The sequence below is a fragment of the Lynx canadensis genome, chromosome C1 (assembly GCF_007474595.2).
Source record: "Lynx canadensis isolate LIC74 chromosome C1, mLynCan4.pri.v2, whole genome shotgun sequence".
NCBI lineage: Eukaryota > Metazoa > Chordata > Mammalia > Carnivora > Felidae > Lynx > Lynx canadensis.
In genome coordinates, this window is record NC_044310.1 from 216,953,393 (window position 1) to 216,972,159 (window position 18,767).

The following is an 18,767-nucleotide window of genomic DNA, read 5'->3' on the forward strand; positions in this document are numbered from 1 at the left end:
GAGCATGGTTTTAAAAGTGAAAGTTTACGTCCTTGTTTCATGGTTGGTTTTTAGGTTGAATTCCCCATGGGCATAACTTAAGCTCTACGCTTTTTGATGAGAATACGGATTTCAGTAATCATAATAGAGCACTTGCTAAACTCACTTCAGAAAAAGACCTTATCAGAAGACATTTATTATACCCCTAATGTGTGCCTGGCACTGGGTAGGCACTCGGGAACACCATTTTGCTTAGAGTTTCAAGGACTCTGGACCTAAAATCCTTCACAGACAGAACTATCTGAATAAATTCTTAAAATCTATTTCAAAAGCCCTTTCCCCCACTCCCGGGGCACAGAAAATGGTGCTGATTAATTGCTCATACCCAAACTGTTACTTCTGTTTTGGAGGAATTAACAAAGAAAACCCAGGCCAAATAAATCAACACCGAAGTTCAGAAGGTCAGAGCAATTTGTCTTGGGAACAAAGTCTTCCCTAGGGCCAAGAGGCATTCAGAGGAACTCTTGGTGGTAATGGGATTATTAAAGATATACCTGAGACCAGATAAATATTTGACGATTTTGCAAAGCGCTGGGGTGTCTTTGCAGTTTTCCTTCTGCTGACATATGTTTCCCCGTGGGGTCCGGACCTTGTGGCCTCCTTAGACTTTGCAAGTCAAGGACGGCTGGGGTTTCCCAGGAGTGCGCCGGAGGGGGTGGGAGAGCTGCGCCCGAGATGGGCGGGGCGGGTTACGAGAAGGGTGTGCGCGCGTGCCTGCGTGCATGCGCGTGTGTGTGCGTGTCGGCGTGCGTGTGTGTGTGTCCCTGCACGTGTGTGTGTCAGGAGGGGGCGGCGCGCGCGCCGGGAGGGAGGGAGATGCGGGTTACAAAGCTGCCACCTAGAGGCGCCTTCCTGCAGTGTATATAACGCAGGTCCGCAGCCGGCGAGCTCAGTCCTGCAAACTGCTCGGCCCGGAGGCGGTGAGCGCAGGGAGCCGTGAGCCGGAGCCCAGCGGGGAGGTAAGGCAGCTGCTCTCGGCAGCCCTGCCGGGAGAGGAAGGGAAGCAAGGCGGGCAGGGTTTCTGCTCTTCAGCCGAGCGGTCTTTTTACCGAGGACTCTCTTTGCATCGCTGTGACGGGTTGCCCGGGGCGTGCAGGTCTGGTCTCCGAAAGCACGGGCTGCACGCTGCACGGGCTGCTTTTTTGGCAACGCGCGGTGCTAACGTGGGGCTTCACCTTTGGGCTGCAGAAAGTAAAAAGGGCCGTTTTCCCTCAGGCACTGGTGGACGGCGCGCTCCGTGGGTGTGTTGGCTTTAGGAATCTGGTGTTGATTTGCTGCTGTGGGTGTTGAAGCTCGGGTAAGTGGAGAGCTTAGCAAGAATGCAGACCGTCCGCTCGGCTGGCTCCGAGTTGGCATAGGGAACAGCCTGGCACCATCGCTTAACCTCTCTCGTGCCGGGATACCAGTCGGGAAATAGAATTGGCAGGAAATCCGTAGTTCCAGAAAGACGTACACTTTATTAAGAGGCATCCTCAAGTGAAGCACTGAACTGTGGGATTCCAGAATGTGCTCGAGTTCGGTGCTTTGGGGGATTACCAGATCCTGTAAGCGGGGAAGCTGGGAGGGTGAATGTTAAATGCAGCCCGGGCTTCTGGTGTCTTGATTGCATCCTTGCTGATCTAATCTGAGTAGGTATCGTGCTGTCGGAAGGTAAGTCCAACTTCAACTAGAGAACAATAAAGACACACACAAAAGTCTAGGATTTTGTCGTTTAAATGTACCCTTCAGGTAAAACATGAGTGCTGTTCTATATTGTTAGCTTGCATAAAGATTCAAGGGGTGACTGGCAGGCAGAACTTTGGAGTGAGGTCAAGGGGTGGGTGGTTAGCCAAGACTTGTAACTTCCAGAGAGAATGAGAAGTTGTAAAAGTCAGACTGGCTGTCTCCCTCCCCCTCCTTTTCTTTTTCTTCTCTCCTCCTCTTTTTTCTTTCCTCTTCTCTTCTTCCTTTCCTTTCTTTTCCCTTCTTTCCCTTCCTTTCCTTTCCTTTCCTTTTCTTTTCCTCTTTTCCTTTCCTTTTCTTTTCTTCTCGTTTTCTTTTCTTTTTCTTTTCTTCTTTCTCCCCCCCCCCCCCCAATTCACTTGCTCACAACAGGATCACTAGGTTTTCCAGGAGTGGCAGAGGGCCCCCCTGACATGGTTTATGGCTCTTTGAAGGGATTCGGTGAGCTGACATCCCCTGAAACTTCATTCTGCAAAGTCTCAATGTGGTAACTTTTTCTTTTCTTTTTGAACGCAGATGCTGCCTTTGTGTCCTTTTATTTATTCCAGGAAAATGTGGAGATCAAATAGGCTTGCCTAGAAAAGAGAGGGCAGGCTGCTGGGGTCTGTGCTTAACTTTCTATAGATTTTTAAATGGATAAACTGCCTGTCCTTTCGTCAGGAGCGAGCTTCCCCAGATGCAAAGCCTTTCTCTAAAGCGAAGTTGCACATAGGCGCTCTAGCTTGGAAACAATTTGCTCTTTTTCTCCGGGTCTCTGGCCATGCACACTTGAATATGTGGGAGCTGGATGCCACACAGCCTCCTGGGGCTGGGGGGTGGGGGTGGGGTGGAAGGGCAAAAGAAAATTGAGAAACGCCTGTGTTTTGCTGCCTGTCCGGTTTTTTAGAGGGGCATGCATTGCAGTCATAGTTTTAAAAAAGTTCCAGAAAGTGTAGCCAAGGCAGCATGCCGGTGCTTAACTGAGTCAGGACTTTGGAGGTGAGTTTTTCCCTTATTAACAGCGAGTCCTGGGAGAGTTGAGAAGATATTATGGTTTCTAATCAGACCCAGAACAGGCAAAGTATAGGCTTTCTGGATTGGAAAAAAAAAAAAAAAAAACCCAAACAAAAAAACCTACTTCGTCAGGAACAGTGGCTTTTTGTGTGATCATCGGGGCAGAGGGGTTTCTGTTTTCGGGGAGGCATGTGGGAGCTGGCTGAGGTTACTCGGACCTGAGGCTGGCGGACGGACACTCTAGAAACCCTGAGAGTAAAACCGAGCTGAGGAAAAAAAAACCTTCAGGACTTGAGGACTTTAGCTTTCTCTCAGTGGTTTTGCAGGGCACAAATGGAATTTGGAACTGGAAAGCACAGCGTTTGAACTTAGTTTTCCTTTTAGCAACAAGAATGGTGTCAGAACGCCTTCTCGTTGAGTTTCCTGCACGTGGGTAGAGCGTAGAAAGAAACCCAGAGGCTGGGTCACGTCCAGTGTTTCTCACGTCTGGAAAATCAGAGCCCTGGGACACACATTTTCTATTAAAGTAAAAACAAGCAAGCGGAGATAGAGAGAGAGAGAGAGAAGAATAGGAAAGGAACAAAAGAGGGGATTGTCTGATTTCGAACACTTGATGGGTGTTTTGAGGGGTAGAGGGACTTGAGTATCTCAGTGGTGACTTTGGACAGCTGTTGGCCAGGGACAGATCAAAGGGCAGTGGGCAGCGTGGGGGACCGTGTCGGCAGCGTCTTCCAATTTTCTTGCTGTAACAGATACCTTTGTGGGGATCTTCCCCGAGTTTTATTAGCAGAGCCTTAAGACTGAGTCGCCTTCTCCTGGGAACCCTATTGTGTCTGGCCGAGAGCCTGGCTGACCTCCCATTGCCTCGTCCAGGTCCTGAGCTGGGTGGGAACTAAGGCTCTGGTTACACCCGGCCAACCCAGACGGCAGCCTTTGTGACGTGGGGCTCTCTGGATCTGCCCTTCTGGGCACAGCCCTGTTTCCCTGTGGGCAGCTGAGCACAATAGACCAGATGGGCTTTCTGGAGTGGGGGTTCATTTTCTCCCCCAAATGCTTAAAGGTGGATGAAGATACCCCACCCCGTGTGTTAACAGGAAGCATGGTGAGGACCCCCCCCCCCCAGGGGTAGGTGGCCTAGATCTGAATCAGGGTAGGAAGCCTTCTTTCTCCTTGACTCTCTTTATGACCTTTGAGTTTCCTGCTGACGCAGAGCAGCCCCTTACTTGTGTAAAGTAAGTATTTGTCTGAGACTGAATGGGCAGTCAAGACAGCATTATTTTGTTTGCCTGGCACTGGGGGACCCACCAGTCCTCAATCTGTTGTCAGCCCTCGCAGATGGCCGCAGGGAGCCTGCCAGGGCCGGAGCTTTCCCGGACTGCCCCGTTGGATGTAATGCAGCATCGGTAAAAACACCAAAACCAAGGGGCAAACAGAACCCAAACCTCAGCGCTGGGCCGTTGCCTCACGTTTTTAGAGGTAGTGCGGATTCTCCTTAGCGAACCGCGTGCCGGCTGTGCGGGAAGGTGGGGTGGGGGGGACTTTGGCAAGGAGGCCAGAGCACAGCTCCCACTGGATGAAGTCTCTGGAAAAGTTGCGAAAGGGAAGAGAGCTGATGTTGAGCCACAAACCGAGATCAACTGGTCCCTTGGCCTGGCCTCGGTTTGCGGAGGCTCAGCAGAGAGAGAGGCTGAACAGGGTGATAGGATCTGGACGTCGCGGACTTGCTCTGTGAAATTCCGTCCTGGGGGGACACAGATCCCAAATTGCAGAAAGCCAATAAAAAAGGTCACCCGTAGGCAGAGGTCTCCCAAAGAGCCCCGAGGGCCGGAGGGTCCCCCTTAGGGTCTGAGCTGCTGCTTCCCAGCCCTGGCCTGGCCTGTGAAATCGTGCCTGCACCGCTGGGGACTTCGGGGAGCGCCTTCTTCCCGCCTGTTTGCCCCCGGCCACCAGAGCACCCGGCTGTGCGCCTTCTCCCGGCTTTGGGGCACCCCTGCCCTCAAAGCCTTTTCTGCCCCAAGCCACTCCCTTGCTCAAAACCCCTGTGGCTCCTGGTGGACTGGCCCAGCCTGACCCCCCTCGCTCCCTGCACCCCTGCCCTGGGTGGAGTCTTGCACCAGCTTTCGTGTGTGGGGAGGGTGGCCTCAGCCAAATTCAGTGATGCTCTTCGTGGTGCCTCATTGGTACACGCCTTGCCTTCTCCTTGAAGGCCCCCATAAGCCACTTGAGGGGAAATCCCGCACCTTGCTGCCCATCTCAGTTACTGGCAAGTTCTTGGGGGGGGGGCGGGGCGTGGTGATTCTGGTCTGTTATGCCCCAGAGCAGTGCCCCTCGCGGAGGAGGCTCCACAAAGATTTGGGGGCCTGGACAGCGTTGATGTTTGTCTCCGTTCGATGAGGGGCTCAGAATCTTCTGGACTCCCATTCCCAGGGATGGCGTCGCATCACTGGGCGTGGAGGAGCCTGATGAACCCCGCTGACTTACTGACTGTGAGTGCGTTGAGCCCCTGCATCGTGCTGGCCGTGGTGGAAAAAGGTGAAGATGTCGTCGGGGTGTGGGACTTGGGCAGGAAGAATGTGGAGAGAAGTGAACGCAGTGACACAGAATGGAGACCTGTGGCCTGGGTGGCGGACGAGGAGGGAGAAGCGGGATGCGTTCGTTGGGACAGGAGCAGCCAAGGGGTGGGTCGGGAAGAGTCTTCCTGGTCTGGGATGGGAATTTGCAAACACACAGGAGGCAGTTTTGGCGAACGCCAGCCGGTTGCCGGAACACTTGGCAGTCTCCGTCGTGGAGGGACTGACTTTCGGCCAAGGAGAGGACATGTTTACTGCAGGCTGACCGCCACCCCTTGCCTACTAACCCTGGGGACTTCTAATTCTGGCTTGACCCCCCAGCTCACCGGGTGAGCTCAGGCGGACCATTTGGATCCAGACGAATGCCTCGGGCCACTTGGCTGTAGTTCACTCGTTGTCTGGGATACTTGGTTGATGAATAATAAGCCTGAGATAGGAGAGGCTCATCTCCCAGAAAAGTCCTCCAGTCGACAAAGAGGAACCTTTCCACCACTAGCAAAGAGGAGTGGTGGATGAGGCCCTTTGCAGACCCCAGGCCGGTGGGGAGGCCCAGACAGACACCGGGTCCTCCGCAGCCAAAGGGAAATGGCAGAAGTGTGATGGTCCCTGAGTACAGGTGTGGGACAGGTGACCCCCAAGGGTCTATAGAAAGTGACCCCAGGGGAGAGGAGCGGTCAGTTAAGACTCAGTGAGTGCTGGGGACAAGGGGACGTACAGTGAAAAGTCCGGCTTTTTGTTGTCAGTGGGGTCTCCGTGGTCCAGGAGACAATGGAAAGGGAGCCTTTACTGGTCTGTGGAACATTCCTGAATGTACATAATTCTCGAGGCCAAATTTCAAGTGGTACAGAAGTTTAGAGAGTCAAATCGACAATCCCCCCTCCGTCCCCTCTGCCCAAAGTTTTATACTTATCGCAGATCTTTTTTTCTGTGGCTTTTGTGCACATGTATTTGCATATAAAGACACACCCACCTTTTGCTCCTGTTTTACGTAAATGATATTATGGGACGCAAATGAGATTATGCGACGCGTATGCACAGGCACGTCGCCTTCACTTGGGCTACCTTGTAACTTTCCATGTTCCTAAAGGAGGGTCCCTTTCGTTTTTCTTAGAGCTATGTTATATTTCAGAAGGTGGACGCTTTGACAAACCAGTCCCTGCTGATGGATATCCACGCTGTCTCCAATTTTTTCGCTAACAAATAGTGCTTCAGTAAACATGCTTGCTTGTGCAGTTGGGGACTCCTGAATCTTTCGAGAGGAGCAACGTGTGAACCTAGGTGTCGAAGTGGGTCTCACCCTCCGGCCTCGGGGCTCTGAGTCCGCAGGGAGGCGGGCAGTGCGCAGGTTTGACTGACCCTGGGAGTTTTTCCCAAGCTCTGGCCCCACGCTGGCGGGAAAGGACTTGCTGGTTTGTGCAAAGCAGAAGGTGACTGGTCCCGGTGGGATGAGGGGTCTCCTGCAGGTCCGGGTGTCATCAGACCTCCGCTGCCTCCCAGCACAGAGAGACCAGAGACTGGCTCAGAGGCCTGATACTTAGACGAGGAGCACAAATCCTCCGGGGTTCATGCGGAATGCAGTCTGTCTGTCTGTGTACCGGCCGAGGTGACCTCCAGCTTTTGCTGGAGGGCAGCTGAGGAGCTGGTGTGGGCCACGCTGGGCGTTAAAGTGGCCCCTGTAGTTCATCAGCACCCCCCCCCCCCGGCCCTCTCCACCCTCAGATTTTGCCGGGAGCTTTGTCATCAGGCCTTGCAGCAGACAGCATTTGACAGAAAATGCAGACTGTCTTTGTCAGATCATATTCTCTTCTGGAAATGGCCCTTGATTGTTTCCAAAGCCAAATGCACGGAAGATACCGGCATGACAAGAGGCTAAGCTGTGGTGAGGCCTTTTACTCTCCTTAGTCCCCGTTTAGATTCGTGGAAGGCTTGATTCCTAGTTGGTCTCATCTCTTTGCTGTGCTTCCCTGCTTCTCTTGACCGCTGGGGCCTCCTGCCCTGGGAGGGGGTGCCTGGGAGGCGGGTGCCCCGGAGGCGGGTGGTCAGGGCACAGGCCCCAGCTTCAGCTCCTGGGCCGAGTGGTGGTGGATGATCGGTGATGGACGGGCCAGCTGGCTTTCTCGCTCTAGCCAGGGGCCTCGAAGCTTCTGTTGTGCCCTTCAGCCCATCAACCCTTGCTGGAAGAGCCCTACCGTGTCCCCCCAGACACAGGGAGAGGACACGTGGATTGGGTGGTGTACCCCACGAGGGCCTAGGAGGACCCGTGATCGCTACAACAGGTTTTCATTGCTCAGAGGGCAGAGGCGGAAAAAACCCGGGATGGGGCCCGCACCCTCTCTGGCCACAGCTCAAGCTCTGGGAACAGCGACGGTTGGCAGGAGCCCCAGAGGGTCCAAAAGAGCAGGGCGTGAGAGGCAGGTGGCTTCTCATACGCTCCCGTCCTATGTGGTATGGCTGTGCACGCCGAATAGCACCCAGCGCCTGTCCACTGGACGGCACGGGAGCTCACTGTCTCCTTGTGGTGAGCAGAGAGGTGGGGGGGCTTGGACCCAGTCATGGTGACAAAGGCTGGGGCGCATTCCTTCCTTTCTGGCCCCCGCCGACAGTCCAGATCTGGGGCTCCGGGGCGTGTTTGCTGAGGCCCTGCAGGGCTGTAGCGGTGCGGGTGGAGGAGGGAGCCCCACCCGGCTCCCGCCCTCCTCTGCCCTCCAGCAGGGGTCCTCTGCTCTGCAGGGACTCTGGGGTCAGATGAGGTTATGAGGCGAAAGCACCTTATAAACTAGGCCATGCTGCAGAATGTGTTTCATTTTAGGGAAATGGGGGGAGAAGGGGTCACCGCCTTGGAACCAGGAAGGAAGCAAAGCTGAAATCCTTGCTTTGTTCTGTTCTGGAATCGGGGGCTTCAGGGGTCGGGGTGGGGAGGATCAGTCCCGGGCAGGTTAGTGGCCAGGGGGACGTGGCAATAGTGGCCTCAAGGCACGGTCTGGGGCTGGCTGTCCACCCTAAGGCCAACCCAGTGGGTCAGGGACCCCTGTCTCTTCTGCTGCCCCGTGTCCTGTGGGGGTCCTCGAGCTGCCTCTTGAGACAAGGTGGTCCAGAGTCTGGTCACGCGAGGAGTTTCTTTGTCTGAAACTTGGTCGTGCTGAGTCTCCCGGGATGCCGTCCTCTGCTGTGGGTCTGGTCCTGCACAAGTTGGTGGTCGCAGGGCACGGGACCCTCCTGGTGGGGTGCTCCGAGGACCGCCAGGCTTCCTGGCTGTGGGCACTTCACGGGGGGCCCAGCCTTCACCCCTTAGCAGCAGGGACACGGGGGCCTGGTTAGGTCACCGGGAGAGGGACCAAGGGGCACTTTCAACCCACAGAGGAGAAGTGCCCAGGAATCTGCTGGTGATCCCCACTAACTGAGATCCACCTGCTGTGGGTTCGAGGCTGAGGAAGTAGTCCTGGGAGGCAGTGGGATGTCTCATTGTCAGGGACTCTGTTCATTTATCCGGAAGGTAAACCCATCACCCCGCCCATCTCTGTGCACCCTTGCCTTCCCTTCCAGGCAGGGACGGGCAATTACTTAGGCGGCAAGAGTTAGTTTCAAACGTGGACCAAGAATTAAGGGAGGCTGTGACCTTTGCTAAAGGGTTGGGAGGGGGTGGGGGTGGACTTTTGCAGAGCATGTCCCCTATGTGCTAGACTCTGCACTGGGCCCCTTGGTGCCCGGGTGACTCCGCGATGGCTCTGGTGCCCTGACAATGCAGCGGAAGACAGGTCAACTAGTCCCAAGTTAAGCGCCCATGAGGGGAGTGTCAGGATTCCAACCCAGGAAGGTCTGGTCTCAGGATGGGTGCTTTTCCCAGCTGTGTGTCCTCATACCGTGAGCGTAGCCACCTGAGTACTGACCTGTGCATCCTCCAGAGAGATCACCTAGGTGACCTGGAGTCCACTGTAAATGAACTTGGCACAGAGGCTCGACTCGGGGTGGGTCATTACCTGTGACATGCGGGAAGGAAGCACAAACACCTTGCTCTGTGAGGTAACTCTCAGCAGGTCGCCCTGTTCCCACGGTCACGCAGTGGGGCTGCCGTCCCGGGGCTGGGTCCTGGTGGGATCTCAGCACCCTCAGGTTTGCAGGGGGGGGGGGGTCACCCGTAGAAGACAGCCCCTGACAGCCCTCACGGTGGGTGCATTTCGGGAGAAATCACGTCTAGGCACCGTGGTACCTGGGAGCGGGATTCTTCTATGGATGTGCAAATGGTGACGATCCCCAGGTCAGCAGGGAAGACGGTGGAGACAGGTGTCTGCCCCTCCAGAAGCGTGGCAGGTGGTGACTTTTGTGCTCCGGGTCTTGGCACAAGCCGCTCCCGAAGCGTTGGATAAAAAAAAGAAGGGAACACAGCCGGTTGGTTGCCCTTAGTTGAAAAGCACGCGGCCCAGCCGGGGACAGGGGGGGTGTGGGTTTGGGGTGCACCCAGGCACCCGAGCTGCAGGACGTTGCGTGCCGAATGGTCGTCAGGACCGCGGGGCGAAGGCGGCCTGAGACCCGGGCCGACACACACGCGTGCTGCAGGAAGGTCAGAAGCACCGAGTCAGTCACACCTCTGACGCACGCTGGGGAGGGAATCTGCAGCGCTCTCATTAAGACCCCAGCACAGGACCCTGGTCATGCAGCATTGCCAGGAACTGATCGACTGCCATTCTTTGGGACGTGGGGAAAACGGCTCCGCTGTCCTCCGCGGAGAATGAGCGAGCCGTCGGCGTCGCCTGGGCTGTCAGACGCTTCGCTGGCCCCTGGGCCGTGTTGATTTCACCCCATGGGCACGGCCGGGCTGCTGACGTCTTGAGAACACAGCCGTGAAAAGATAGAGACAGCGGCCACTCTTGCTGTCTTTAGCATCACGTGGGCTTAAGATTCCGGGTAGGTTTTTTTTTTTGCGGTGGTGCAGAGCTCCGTCACGGCGGCTTGCTTTTGTCCTTTCTTTGGGAAGAAGCCACCGAGCCCGAGTGGGACAGTCGAGCTTACGGAGCGCCGGAAAAGCACATGGGCTGGCGCTCCGGCGTTCCCTAACGAAGCCGCTTTTCCTTTCCATCTCTCTTTGTGTGGTTTTTGTGCAGGCCGTTTGCTTCCTGCCCTCAGCACCATGGATCTGCACCTCTTTGACTACTCGGAACCGGGGAACTTCTCCGACGTCAGCTGGCCGTGCAACGGCAGCGACTGCATCGTCGTGGACACGGTGCTGTGCCCCCACATGCCCAACAAAAGCCTTCTGCTGTACACGCTGGCCTTCGTTCACATCTTCATCTTCGTGATCGGCATGATCGCCAACTCCGTGGTGGTCTGGGTCACCATCCAGGCCAAGACCACCGGCTACGACACGCACTGCTACATCCTCAACCTGGCCATCGCCGACCTGTGGGTGGTGGTCACCATCCCCGTCTGGGTGGTCAGCCTTGTGCAGCACAACCAGTGGCCCATGGGGGAGCTCACGTGCAAGATCACGCACCTCATCTTCTCCATCAACCTGTTCGGCAGCATCTTCTTCCTGACGTGCATGAGCGTGGACCGCTACCTGTCCCTCACCTACTTCGCCGGCACGTCGAGCCGCAGGAAGAAGGCGGTTCGCCGCACCGTCTGTGTCCTGGTGTGGCTGCTGGCCTTCTGCGTGTCCCTGCCCGACACCTACTACCTGAAGACCGTCACGTCGGCGTCCAACAACGAGACCTACTGCCGCTCCTTCTACCCCGAGCACAGCGTCAAGGAGTGGCTCATCAGCATGGAGCTGGTCTCCGTCGTGCTGGGCTTCGCCGTCCCCTCCTGCGTCATCGCCGTCTTCTACTGCCTGCTGGCCCGAGCCATCTCGGCGTCCGGTGACCAGGAGAAGCAGACCAGCCGGAAGATCATCTTCTCCTACGTGGTGGTCTTCCTCGTGTGCTGGCTCCCCTACCACGTGGTGGTGCTCCTGGACATCTTCTCCATCCTCCACTACCTCCCCTTCACCTGCCAGCTGGAGAACTTCCTGTTCACGGCCCTGCACGTCACACAGTGCCTGTCCCTGGTGCACTGCTGCGTCAACCCCGTGCTCTACAGTTTCATCAACCGTAACTACAGGTACGAGCTGATGAAGGCCTTCATCTTTAAGTACTCGGCCAAAACAGGCCTCACCAAACTCATCGACGCCTCCAGAGTGTCTGAGACGGAGTACTCGGCCTTGGAGCAGAACACCAAGTGACGCGCCCTGCGGGGTCCCGGGGACTGAAGGTGCCCGTTTTCCACGCGGCACCGGGATGTGTCGTTTCCCGAGCGCGCGGCCAGGTGGCTTCGGGGCCGGGCGCCCGAGTGGCGGGAAGAGGGGAGCGTGTGCCACGGGCCGCCGTGGCGGCTGCCACGCGGCCGTGCGTCCTGGCGGTGTCTCCTCACGCAGGTGTGACCGACCTGTTGGCCCAAGCCTGCCGCGGGGATGGGCTTGCCTGCACTTGTGTAAAATAGGACTTTCCGTGCTCCCCGAAGGTTTTCTATGGCGATTTGTATTTAAATCTTAAGACTTTATTTTCTCACTATCGGTGTACCTGATAAACGTATTTGAAAGTTTAAATATATTTTAAATATCGTACGGGAGGCACAACGCTGACTTGTATTCAGAGCGTGGTAGTTTGAAGACTAGTTTGACTTCCGTGTTGACTAAGGATGACATTAATTGTTAGCTGGTTTGAAAGGATATATCTATAAATATATAAGTATATAAATATACGCCAGTCTTGGCGGAAAGGCTTTATTTACGATAGTTTTATGTCTGTGTGGTGCTTTGGGGTATGGAACGACAAAACGACTCTGTCATGCAGTCTGTGATCTTATGGGTGTTATAAAAGTACGTGAAAAAGGCGAAACAAAGCACAGCTGCCCCGGGCTGTGACGCTGTGCACATAGCGAGCGGTCTTATTCCAGAAAGTTCTCTCCGTTTGTAAGTTATTTTTTTTTTTAATAAAGTTTTTTTTTTTCCTAAAAAGGCATTTGAGTCTCAGTTTTAAAAGCATGTGTGACATTTAGGTGGCGTGTGTGTGAGGTAATAACGACACATCTGTGCTGCATGTTACGTCGGCCTGACGTGTTTAAAACAAGAACGCTACCATAAAGCAAAACCCAAGGGGTCAGCTTGGAGGCGGTGATAGAAAAGGAAAAACACTTCGTGCTTCTTTTTTTTTTTTTTTAACGTCATGTGGTATATTTGTGGGAAAGGAGATGCTGGGTCAGTGTAGCCTTCGAGGCCACGTGCGTGCCGGAAGATTCTCGCCTGCCGTCGGCCCAGAATTGTCCAAGGCCCGGGACTTTGTGTGTGGCTTGGTGTGTGCCCCCAGGGCCACATGTCACATAGCCCATTGACACTTCCCGCGAAGTTTTTTTTTTTTTAATTTTTTAATGTTTATTTATTTTTGAGAGGAAGAGAGGCAGAGCGTGAGCAGACGAGGGGCAGAGAGAGGGAGACACAGAATCGGAAGCAGGCTCTAGGCTCTGAGTTGTCAGCACGGAGCCTGACGTGGGGCATGAACTCACGGACTGTGAGATCATGACCTGAGCTGAAGTTTGATGCTTAACCAACTGAGCCACCCAGGAGCCCCTTTGAGCATCCAATTTTTAAAAAAAAATTTTTTTAATGTTGATTTATTTTTGAGAGAGAGAGAGACAGAGTGTGAGCTGGGGAGGGACACAGAGAGGGAGACACAGAATCTGAAGCCGGCTCCAGGCTCTGAACTGTCAGCACAGAGCCCGACGCGGGGTTCGAACCCACCAACGATGAGATTATGACCTGAGCCGAAGTCGGACGCTTAACCCACTGAACCACCCAGACTCCCCGCTTTCTGTGGTTTTAGGCCCTGCTTTCTCTTCCTGTGTACAGGGTAAACTCTTCATTTAAAAGACAAAACCAATCTGTGACCCTCTTGAGATCACTCGATGAGTGCATTGTCGGCCTGTGTGTTACCAAATAAACCCGCTTTTCCGGTGGCTTGAGAGAGCACTTTCAGAATGGCCAGTTCTGCTGTGCCCTCACCAGCTCTCTGTGGGGCCACAAGAACGGTGGGGACCTCAGCAGGCAGGTGCGTCTGGGCAGGACCTGAGAGGGGGACCCAGCTCCCCAAAGCTGCCCTTTCCCCCTCCAGCTGTGCTAAGGCTGATTTGCATAGAGAGCTGTTTGCCAACACAAGGAGGGACCCGGGCCACGAGCCCCTGTCTCACCTGTGAGTTTGGGGACTGCTACCATAGAGGAGAGCCCCCAGGGCATGTCGGCTCACCCAGACGCTCACGGTGGACTGCCCCCAGCAGCCCCCCTGGGTCCCATAGACCCAGCCTGCCACAGGAGGGCTCCTAGTTCCTCAAAGGGCTTTATGGCTGAGAATTTTGAAACCAGGGTTATAAGTCACTCTAAATATCTATGTGACAGACACACATGTTCTCAGGTGCATATGTGCCTTGAGGGTTCTGATTGGGTAACAATAATATAGATAGTGGGACCACGGCCAACTACGGGCGGAGATCCCAAGAGCAAGGACAAGGATGAGCACAATGACAGACAAGTCAGTAAATCATGACCAGAATATGTGTTCCTGACAATAGATTGCAACTTGCGCTGAGCTTCCTAGCAGCCTAAGTGCAGATAGAAACACGCTCGCCAAGCAGCACATTCAAGGCGGGGACATACCTGTAGCCACAAGCTCGGCCTTGCAGTACGTGTAACATGAAACGATTTCAACTTAATTTCTTCTGTCTCGAGGCCCCATCTCCGTCAATTCAGAGATGCTCCCCGCAACTGCCTAATTGTTCCGAAACCTTGGGTGAGCTCTGCCGGGGGTTACATAGTGACGGAGGTGTGTGGGGGGGGGGGGCGGTCCTGGCCGTCAGTTCCTGCCAGCATCTTCGGAAGTGTCCACTGACACCTGCCAGGTTCTTACGCAGGTCTCCTGCGTGTCACCCTATTCCAGGGTCTCTTTCTGCTGTTGGGCGCCACGCTGGGTTGTGGGGTGCTCGGGTGCTCGGTGCACCGCCTCGACCCTTTTCTGTATTCTGGCCACCCTTAGCCCCACGAGAGCCACCAGCTGCTGCTCTGCACGGAGGGCCGGAGGGAAGGTGGGCAGGCTCTGAACCGACTCTCGACTTACCACGCAGCCCTTGCTGCTTTGTGGGGATTCCCGTCTGCCCACAGACCCCAGGACACGGCGCCCTCAGAGCTCGGTGGGGTTTCTGGCGTGCAAACTCCATCTCAGGGATACTCCAGTGGTCAGACCGTCTCCGCTCCTAGAAATCCCCTTTCTTTGCCCTGCCTGGGGCTTGAAGACTTGCCCTGATTCATCCCTGGTTATCCAGACCCCAGAGCCTGTCCTTTGATCTGTGGCTGTAACACTGTTCCCGGGAGCAGTGACACTGGCCTGTGACTCTGGGGTGGGGCGATGGAGGCACAGGCCGAGAGGTACAGAGCTCCGTGGGGGTGGGGGGGGCTAATCGGTTAATATTAAAGAACTTCTGTCCCTGTCCCACCCACGTGGGTGTAGATGTAGAGTTGGGAGAAGTTGTGTGCCAGGTTTTGGGTACGGGGTCGACTGTGGGGCGAGGGGCGGCGGGGGGGCGGTGGAGAAGGTTTGGGGCAGAAGCCCCTGACTCTCCTCAAATTCAGAGTCTGGACAGCCTGGCGCCGAGATTTCTACCTTTTGAGGTTCATTCCTTTGGCAGCCCTTCTGATGGAAAGATCTTTGAAAATGCCAGATGGTAGTGAAGCTATGCGTTGTTTAGTGCATGATGGCATGTGGACCCCGGGAAGGGTTACTGGGGCTCCAGCAGAGGATGGGATGTGGACGGACCCCCCCCTGCCTCCACTGGAGAGAGAGGAAGGCTTTTCTGGACCTCTCCCACCCTGTGACCCTGCTCCGAAGGTCAGCGTACAAACAGTGGGATAATGTCCTCTGGATAATGGACTTCAGCCTTCCCGGTAGACTCCAGGCAACCTGGGATGAGACCCCACGGACGCTTGTGTTCAGCTCTCTTCCTGGGTAACAGGACATTTAAAATCACCAGGCTCGCTGTTTCTGGAGGTCTCCCCAGGAGGCCGCGGCTCGAGGACGTGGTCTGTTTCTTTGCTGGGCTTCTCCGCCCTGGGTCCAGGCGACTCCCCATCCATGCTAAGCCCCGTATCTCAGGACCCGGGGACACACGAGGAGCTGTGGATGTGTGCCGCACGGGGTCGAGCGCATTGGCTGATGAGAGCAGGTAGGTCCCCAAAGTCCCCTCCCGGAGGTTTGGACTCTGCTCCTAAACCCCAGGGATGTCTCCGGTGGATGTGTGCCTCTACAGTTTCGTTCCTCCCAGGAGGATGGTTTCCGGGGAGCGGGAGGGTCACATGCTTGGAAAACCGTGCCAGTGTTACAAAGCACTTCTTCTCCTAGTCCCGGAATATCCTGGACGGTGCACGTCTATGCAGTCCCAAATTTGGACACCGGCAGCGTTTGATAAAGAACGATAGTAGTTTGGGTCAGGCATGAACGGAAAGGAGCTCACTTACTGTAGGCAGTTTGTATTTGCAGCAATGTTTCCAGTTGATCGGGATTCGCCCCATCGTAAGCTGGGGAAGACCCGTGTATCAGACCTCCGTGACTGTCACACTTCTCAAGCTCGTTTGGCGTCCACGAGTGGGCTTCTGTTCACCCGCGCATGGCCGTATGTCACGGTACACGTGACCTCCGTCCAGAGTCCCCGGGACCCTGCTTTCCAAGGACCGAGACAAAAGGCCACGCACAGCTCTTGCCAAAGGAGAGGATGGCTGTCGGATCGGTATGTGAAGAGTGATGGGCAATTTTGACATTTTTCTTCTTCTTCTTTTTTTTTTTTTTTTCAAAAGCTTCGTTTTTGCTGGCTTTTCATATGCTTATTCGCTCAGACCTTTCCATGCGGGATTCAGAATGGCTGCCAGTCACGTCATTCCTCCCGACGCTCTGGGGGAAGAGCGGTGATCATCAGCCGTTTGTCACAATATGATGTTCAGAAGCAACAGAATGGAAAAATCTGAATTTCCATAGTTATTTCCGGAACTAAACTGATTAAAAGCATTTCCTAGGTAGGTCGGAATCTTCCCTTTAACAAGTTTTCGAAGAAAAAGCGAAGAGGGAGTCATTGTGGCAATGGCATTACATCTGCTTGGGTGACTCAGAATGTATGTTGGCAGGGCAACGTGTCGTGGGGCGAGCCGCAAACACGTCGTGTCGGTGGCCGCGGTACGTCTGAAAGAGCCCAGGGCTTTGCTTTACCATGCCGGATTTGCTTCCTTTTAGCTGTTCACATGAAAGTGTTTGAAGCTAATCTTTTCATCCCCCCCCCCCTTTTTTTTTTTGCAGAGTTGTAATCAATGGGAAGAGTGCATTAAAGCTTTCCCCACCGCTGCATTTCTCAGGGTCGTTGTTGAAAGTGCGGATTGTGTTTTATGCGGGACCGTAATGAGAATTTGAATTCCGTGTGGAGCCTGAAGGGTAAATGAAAAGTCGTCAGTTGCCCAGCTGTGCCACCGATGGGTGTCTTTCTCTGCAATTTATTCCACGCTTGTTTCCGTTCATGTATTCATCCAGCCGTGCACTGGTTCATTCAGTCGCCGGTTCGGCCGAGCTTTGCTGAGTGCCCACTGTGTGCCGGGCACTGTGCTGGGCTTTAAAAATGTCAGAGATGGCCAGGGCTTTGTTTCTTCTTTTCATCGGCTCCCAGCCTGGAAGGGGAGATCGATGGACAATGGAGACGTAGGGAAATGGTTACGAGGCTGCGTGGTGAGAAGGATCCCGGTTGGCTTTTCTGGAAATATGCAGAGCCGATGGGAGGGAGTGATCCCTTAGAGAAGGCATCGGGGAAGGCTTACAAAGAAGGGATCCTCCTCTCCCAGCCTGAGGACGACCAGGCTCCAGGAGGCAGGTCCAGGGCACACGGTGTGGGACAGAGAGTCTTCAGGATGCTGTCACTGTTAAAAGTAAACGTGTTCAGGAAAAGTGAAGGCGTCTGAGAGGTGGCCACGGGTTCATGAATACCGACAGCATTCGTCACGGTGTGATAGGAGCGTTTTTCTAAATTGGGAATGGAAGGTCTTAATGGCCATCCCCACCCTGAGGACAGGAAATGAGGCTTTAGGACAAGAAAGTCGGGGGAGCGGCCGGAGAGGCTTCGTCCTCCGGCTTCTCTGGGTTTGTGGGGTGCTCCAGCTCTGTGTGCGCACGTGACCTTCTCTTTGTGCACAAGGCGAGGCGGGGGGGGGGGGGGTGGAGCAAGCTCTTGGCATCTCTCCTTATAAGGACACTAATCCCATCAGACCAGGGCTCCACCCCCAGGACCTCATTTAACCTGAATTACGTCCTTAGACTTCGCACCTTCAAACACAGTGTGATTACACCGGGCAGGGGGCTCAGAGCTTCGGTATATGAATTTTGGTGGAGGGGCACAAATAATTATTCGGTCCGTAACGGACAGGGTGTAATGAATGAAACACCATGCTTGTTGAGCACTTACGGTGTGCCCGGCCCCTCAGGGGCATTCTCAAAATTCAGCTGCAGAAATGGAAAGGCACCTCCGTGGGCCCCCACGCCCTGTCCCAGGTAGGCGGGGCTGGCCTGCAGGTGTGTGTGCACCCCCTTTCTGGAGAGAGGGAACCGGGGTCTGGGGGCTGCAGGGGCGTGTGCCCACCTGCCCTCCAGCAATGGATCTGGGATCTGAATATAGTTCAGCACACCGCAGCCCTGCACACGTCCCCCCTTAGGGCTGCCGTAACAGAGCATCACACACTGGGGACATTAGGACCCTAGAAATTGACTGTCCCACACTTCTGGAGGCCGGGAGTCTGAAATCAAGTTGTTGACAGGGCTCATTCCTCCTGAAGGATCTGAGGACAATCAGTTCCTGCCCTTCTAGTTTCTGGGGACTCCAGGCTTTCATTGGCTTGGGGCTGCATGACTCCAGTCTTGGCCTCTGGCTTCATAGAGCTTTCTTCTGCATCTCTGGGTCTCCTCCTGTTCTTACGAGGGCCCCTGTCATTGGATTTAGGACACTTAATGATATCTGCAAAGACCCTTCTCAAATAACACGTGCTGGGTGGACGTGTTATTTAGGGGACACTTGTCAGCCACCTGCAGGGATGTTCCTGCATGAACGGGGTGGGCAGACAGGTGTGCACAGGGTCAGCCCGGCTCGTCGTTCCCCACCCAGCCCTGCACGCACAAGGCTTGCGTCGACCGGGCTCCAGCCAAGCCTTTCTCCTCCTGTTTTCCTGTTTGCGGGTTTTGGATTCTATCTTTCACATCGGAGTTTTTCTCAAACAGCCACAGATCTTTGACGATCTACTCACGGTTCACAGTGACATCTTTTCCCAGATCCTTCTATCTGTCTGGGAGGTGCGACCCTGATTTGTGGCATTCTGGAAGGGGAGAAAGAGGAGAGGATAGGGCTCCC

The 18,767-nt window shown here is 54.8% G+C and overlaps 1 protein-coding gene across 4 annotated transcripts; it reads left to right on the forward strand.

Annotated features, from left to right (window-relative positions):
- The first annotated feature begins 934 nt into the window (after positions 1–934).
- Positions 935–12,268, forward strand: ACKR3 (atypical chemokine receptor 3). Of its 4 annotated transcripts, XM_030326670.1 has the most exons (4): positions 941–998; positions 1,255–1,336; positions 5,182–5,286; positions 10,424–12,268. In XM_030326670.1, exons 3-4 carry the CDS (start codon positions 5,184–5,186, stop codon positions 11,536–11,538), a joined length of 1,218 nt encoding a protein of 405 aa, XP_030182530.1. In that variant the 5' UTR covers positions 941–998; positions 1,255–1,336; positions 5,182–5,183; the 3' UTR covers positions 11,539–12,268. The 4 variants fall into 4 exon arrangements, with proteins under 4 accessions (XP_030182532.1, XP_030182530.1, XP_030182531.1 ...); XM_030326671.1 differs by lacking the exon at positions 5,182–5,286; XM_030326672.1 differs by lacking the exons at positions 1,255–1,336; positions 5,182–5,286 and having other exon boundaries at positions 935–998.
- The last annotated feature ends 6,499 nt before the right edge of the window (positions 12,269–18,767 follow it).

Coding starts and splice junctions, on each gene's coding strand:
- ACKR3 (XM_030326668.1), top strand. CDS start 7,098: ATGCAGACTGTCTTTGTCAGATCATATTCTCTTCTGGAAATGGCCCTT. Junction 7,204..10,423: donor TGACAAGAGGCTAAGCTGTG/GTGAGGCCTTTT, acceptor GTTTTTGTGCAG/GCCGTTTGCTTCCTGCCCTC.